Source organism: Coregonus clupeaformis, chromosome 4 (genome assembly GCF_020615455.1).
Source record: "Coregonus clupeaformis isolate EN_2021a chromosome 4, ASM2061545v1, whole genome shotgun sequence".
Taxonomy (NCBI): domain Eukaryota; kingdom Metazoa; phylum Chordata; class Actinopteri; order Salmoniformes; family Salmonidae; genus Coregonus; species Coregonus clupeaformis.
The window spans coordinates 13,999,497-14,004,942 of record NC_059195.1 but is presented as its reverse complement, the minus strand read 5'-3'; the positions used below and the strand labels follow the sequence as shown (position 1 = coordinate 14,004,942).

Genomic DNA, 5,446 nt, shown 5'->3' with positions numbered 1-5,446 from the left:
ATCCAAGTAGTCCTGGTGAATAGTGTGCACAAAACAAACAATGGTTGTCTTCATTTATATCTTTGGTCATACTGTACAATACTGAACATGCTGTATTATTGCATCCAAATGGAGTTTCATTCATATTAAAGTAATTATCTGTCACCTCATACGCCTTGCCTAAGTGTTTAATTGCATACTGATTAATTGATGTTGCATGCTGTGAACTTGACCTCTGTTACATTTGTGATTAACTTTTTTAAATATATATGAGTAACGGCCACTTGTGGCTTTGCGAGTGCGTGCTGCTGCTTCCAGACAGTGACTACCTTTTGATTTCCTGTGTGTGTGTGGTTAGTTTCTTCTAGAATTATACTGAGGAAGGAGTTCGATCGTGAACACACGCTTCCGTGTGCGTAGGGTATGATGAGAATGAGAACAGCAACACAATTCCGCGCATTTTTTAGACGTCTTTTTGTCGCGGAGACTGAAGGGTCGATGTGGAAATAGAGCGGAGGGAGGCAATCAAGATCAGGGATTAAGATATGCTATTACGCCTATTTCCTTGGCCAGTTTTCCTCCTTGCATACTCCGGTAAGTATTTTAATTCAAAATGAAAACGAAACGATAGACTGCTTTATGAGGCTTCTTTTACAATGATTGAGCGGTGAATAGACGTTTGATTAAAATAAATCACACCTCTACAAGTGTTACAGGTTAATCTAAAAGTTTGCAATATTGATCGTGTATAGTCATTGTGTATTCTCTGTACTGTACGGATCTTTGCAGATTTAGGATGAGTAGGCTATCAAAATCTATTGCCTTTTTTCATTTAAACAATATTGTTTGCAGTCTACTTTTCATTTAGAAAGCTAACAGCCACACGGGTTTAAAAATGATGTACAGAACAAGACATCTTCAGCCTGCTGTAATTTCCTTTTCTTTCTCAACATCCTGTGCTACATGTCAGTAAACTGTCTGGTCTAGGCAAAGGTGTGTGCTGAAAGTGATTTAATATATCCTGTTTGAGTGTAAATCAACCACATGAATACGAATTCTATTCATGTCGCTCTCCTTCCACAACAGCTTTCACATGTCTTAGAGTGATACTTCCCCAGCAGACTAAAAAGTCTCAGCAGGCCTAGATGTTGGTGTAATGGCTTTGTTGTCCTCCACCTCTGCTAAAACTTCGCTATAACATCAACATTGCTGTGATACTAAAGAACATCTGAATTCTGACATGATTCTGGTGTTGTGTTTCCCTCAGAGTTCACTGTGCTGCCTAGTCCTCATAACGTGAAGATGGATGCAGTGAACACTCAATACATAATGAGATGGGACTGGAATCACTCCCTGGCCAATCACAACGTCACGTTCACCGCACAATACACATTGTGAGTACCAAGAGCCTTTCTTACTCCAGGACAATAAAGGGTACATTTTTATTTCAGTAAAAAAGACATTCACTCTCCTTCAAGCATGCTGTCTGGTACTTGAACGGACCCCACCAACAAGCTAGCCTTTTGTCCTCTCTGTCTCTCCTCATAGTTCTAATCAACGGTTTGACGAGGGATCCTACTCAGGGAAATGTATCAGGATAACTGAGGAGAGGTGTGACTTCTCTAGGGAGCTGGACCTCTACGTTGGGTCATACATACTGAGAGTGAGGGCCGAGGGCAGGGGTCAGATGTCAAACTGGTCCTGTCTGAAGTTCGTTCCTGATGAAGATGGTGAGGCCAACAACATCCGTATCTGGACACTGTGTGGCTGTGTGCAAGCTTTTGTTTCAGCCCAGCTCCAACACATTTTAGTAGACACTCTTATCCAGGCAAACTTATAGTAGTAGGTGCATACATTTTCAGACTTTTTTCAGACTTGTCCAATGTGGGAATCGAACCCACAACCCTGGCGTTGCAAGTGCCATGCTCTACCAACTGAGCTACACGCGATTCATAAAACACACCTGATTCAAATAACTGTGGTCTAAAATAGAGTTTGTTGATGATTTTAATCATGTCTGTAAGTGGAACATTGCTAGCCTACAGACTAAAAACAGCATGCGCTCAAGTGCCATAGGTTGTTGTAGTGAAGGCTGGGATGTAGCCATGACAGCAATGTGTGTTCCTGTGTTACAGCGGCCCTAGGCCCCCCGTCCCATGTGGCGTTAGATCCAGGGGACGCCATGGTAACAGTGAGCTTCAGGAAGCCAATGAAGGAGCAGGACCACACAATGAGGTCCATGTTGGACTCCATGTCCTTCAGTCTGCAGTATTGGGAGAAACATCCACCCAGCAAGGTCAGGACTCACTTCAACAGCTAGGCTTTTATGGATAAATAGTAGTGATGATTCACAAATAGAGTGGTGGTAGGAGTTTGGTTAAGATGGGAATAACGGGCAAACCGCAGTGAACAACTCTTTAGGAAGCATCAGCAGAGGGCCAGACAAATGTCATGTGCACAAGCAAATAACGCCACTCCACTGACCTTTCTCATAACATAAAATCCTCCAAAACAATTATAAAACAAACGGGTGCTGTACTCTCTTTGAAGTCTAGCAGCTGGATATACTGTGATAAGAGACCGGGGGTGGGAGGGGGTTGCCAGATCAAACACGTTTTTGGTGTATTTGAAGCCTGCAAAGATGAAGAAAAGTCATTGAGGTTTCCATTTCTTCTTTGTTCACTCTTCAATGCCTATCCTCAAGTGACTCACTTGTGTTATTGTCCCATGTTGTGTGGTTGGGCCATGTGACCTAGAAAAGAGCGAGAAGAAGAAGGGCAGGAAACAGGATGTATAAAGTGAAGGAGCTGGTGGTTTTCTCTCTTAACCCCTCTGTTACATACATACAGTATTTACTCATGATTACCATATAATAAGCTCCTTCATATTTGATGTATGCTTAAGTCTAGGGTCCAACTTGATTTTGATCTTTGGCGTAGAGAAATGTTTTGATGTTTTTTTTGGTTGAGATATCTGAAGAAAGTAGAGCTCACTGCTTTATCAACCAATGTCACACCTTTTGTTTTTTCAAAACCCTCAACTCAAGTACCCACACTATTCATCTGTCTCACTGGTGCCCTTTGTTGTCTCCATCATACAGAAACAAGAGAACGTTTTTGACACCGAAGAGAGAACACTGTTCTTTCTGAAGCCCTGGACAGAGTACTGCATGCAGGTCAGCGCATTCATCAAACTGTCCAATAAGACCAGCCCCTACACACCGCAACAGTGTGTGAGGACCCTGGGTAAAAGTGAGCCATTTACACACCATTACATTTCAATCCACAGTGTCCCTGAAAAAGGGATCTTTCACATTTGCGCTTAACATCTGTATTGACGCCTGCTCTGTTTGTCCCTCTAAGGACACCCTCCGGTGTGGCAGGTGTTGCTGGCTCTGCTGTGCTGTGTCACACTGATGACAGTGCCCATCTGCAGACGCTACAAAAAGAGAAAAAGTATTGTCTCAAAGTACACATTTCCTAGCAGTATACTGCATAACACACAGGATCAAATGTTCCTTCTCCTGCCTCGGGAGGAGAGCTGTGTGGCCACGGCTGTGGTGGCTGTACAGGTAGAGCAGACAAGCCAGGGTCAACAACAACAGGTCAAGGGTCAGAGAGATGTTGAGGCAGAGCAGGACAGTGGCTCCTCCTCCATCCAGAGAGGACAAGGCAGCTCCAGTCATGACTCTGGGATCTACTTAGGAGAAGACAGTGGAAAGAGGAGTGTGGGGTCAACAACAACAAGTCAACCTGAAGACACACTGAGAAAAAATATTGATCCCTTTAGCAAACTGCTGTAGAGCAAGTAGTGGAGTTTTGGGGAACAACTTGGATTCACTTTCAAGAGGAGACCTCTTGGGGAAATTCTCTTATGTCAAATGAATTTTTAAGGCTATCTATAAGACTGATGCATTTCTCTAGTTTAGTTTATTGAGTTGCCTGGTAATAACGGCCAATAATGCAGGTTATGGATGCAGGTTATGGAATGTACTGTATCTGTTATAATTTTTATGCTATTCCCATTGAATAGGAGATATGAAATATGTATTGCTCAGAGAATTCACAGGCCAGTTAGAGGTTCAATGTTCATGAAAAGGGCCAAGAGGTTTTCCTGACAATGTCTTCTGACCAGGACCAACTCTGGGATAGTTGTGGTCAGGAAGAACTCCTTACTAAGGATGCAAAGCTACTGATAATTTACCAACGTTACCAGAATCTTCAGTAATTCTGGTAATTAACTGATTCTATGGCAATCTATCGTAACTTTGGTCATTTAAACTTATAACTTTCATAGTATTCATTTATATTTGTCCATGAGTGTCTAGTAGATAAACCATATGGTTCAAGAGAAAATAGCCTAATTAATGAAAAAAAGCCTCTAATCAACAATGCCATTCTTTTCAATTAACTCTGCAACTCTTCCAACTATTGGTTTATATTTAGGATAATGTGTTACAGCTTTTTCATTTTATTTTTCATTTTAAACTCGTATTCAGTTATTTCATATGTTTTACATGTCATAAGGCCACACTGGAGCTGGAGACTATTACAGACACCTGTGATAATCTGAAGTACCCTAAAGGGCCACTAGATGTCTTGTGATAGAATACATAAAATCCTTGAAAGATACCCATATTCTGGTAGTTTACTGGTGAATTTAGAAAGTTTCCAGTAATATACCCTCCCTTAGCAACCCTACTCCTGACTGTCCTAGATGTTAGAATGAATCAAGTGTGGCCTGGTCAGGGTTTCCCAAGCTTTTTCACTCAGGCCCCCCTTCCAGCATTTGGAACATCCAGCTCGTTGATCTGGACAAGTTATACATTGCTCGAAGGTATGCAATGACTGACATGACAAGAGGAAAACTCTACACAATTTTGAAATTGCACCTACTGCCCTTTGACACAACCTCTTTATATTTCCCCACTGTCATCCTCTATCTGTTCATTAAAGTCACAAAATACCTAAAAAATATATATATAATACAAAAAAAAGAATGAATGAAGAGATCCCGGTAGAGGGAGATGGGCTCAGTTCCAACATCCACACTAGCATACCACTGGTGCACCACCTAAACAATTCTACTTTTTACTGTCACGTGTCCTTGGGTATCTTGATAAATGCTTCAAGTTATTATTATGTAATGTAAGTGATATGCTAATGTACTATAAATAGAAATCGCTTAGGCTCCTTTTGGAATGCTGGTCTAGATATTAATAAACCTCTCAAATAAAATACTGTCATCCTTGTCATATGAAGAGAAATAAGGAAGATAAATTATAGATAAAACGTATCGGTCCTCATCGGCCATTGGACATAAACGTTACACAAGTTGGAAATCGCAAATTAAACAGTGAGTGGTTTGGAAGGAATCAGTGGCTAACTGCAATCATTGCAAAGCAATCACTAGCCTGTTATTCAGTGGAGTGGGTGTGTGGTCCAAATCTGGGATTAATGGTCTCTTT

At 41.4% G+C, this 5,446-nt stretch overlaps 1 protein-coding gene across 2 annotated transcripts; it reads left to right on the top strand.

The window, feature by feature from the left end:
• Nucleotides 1-286: 286 nt before the first annotated feature.
• On the top strand, nt 287-4,585 carry LOC121552841 (interferon alpha/beta receptor 1a). 2 transcript variants are annotated; one of them, XM_041865919.2, is made up of 6 exons: nt 287-573; nt 1,247-1,373; nt 1,528-1,709; nt 2,115-2,275; nt 3,080-3,224; nt 3,342-4,585. In XM_041865919.2, the coding sequence occupies exons 1-6, from the start codon at nt 525-527 to the stop codon at nt 3,779-3,781; spliced, it is 1,104 nt and encodes a 367-aa protein (XP_041721853.1). In that variant the 5' UTR covers nt 287-524; the 3' UTR covers nt 3,782-4,585. The 2 variants fall into 2 exon arrangements, with proteins under 2 accessions (XP_041721853.1, XP_041721846.1); XM_041865912.2 differs by having other exon boundaries at nt 289-573; nt 3,080-3,230.
• The last annotated feature ends 861 nt before the right edge of the window (nt 4,586-5,446 follow it).

Coding starts and splice junctions, on each gene's coding strand:
- LOC121552841 (XM_041865912.2), top strand. CDS start 525: ATGCTATTACGCCTATTTCCTTGGCCAGTTTTCCTCCTTGCATACTCC. Junction 1,374..1,527: donor TTCACCGCACAATACACATT/GTGAGTACCAAG, acceptor CTCTCCTCATAG/TTCTAATCAACGGTTTGACG. Junction 2,276..3,079: donor AGAAACATCCACCCAGCAAG/GTCAGGACTCAC, acceptor TCCATCATACAG/AAACAAGAGAACGTTTTTGA.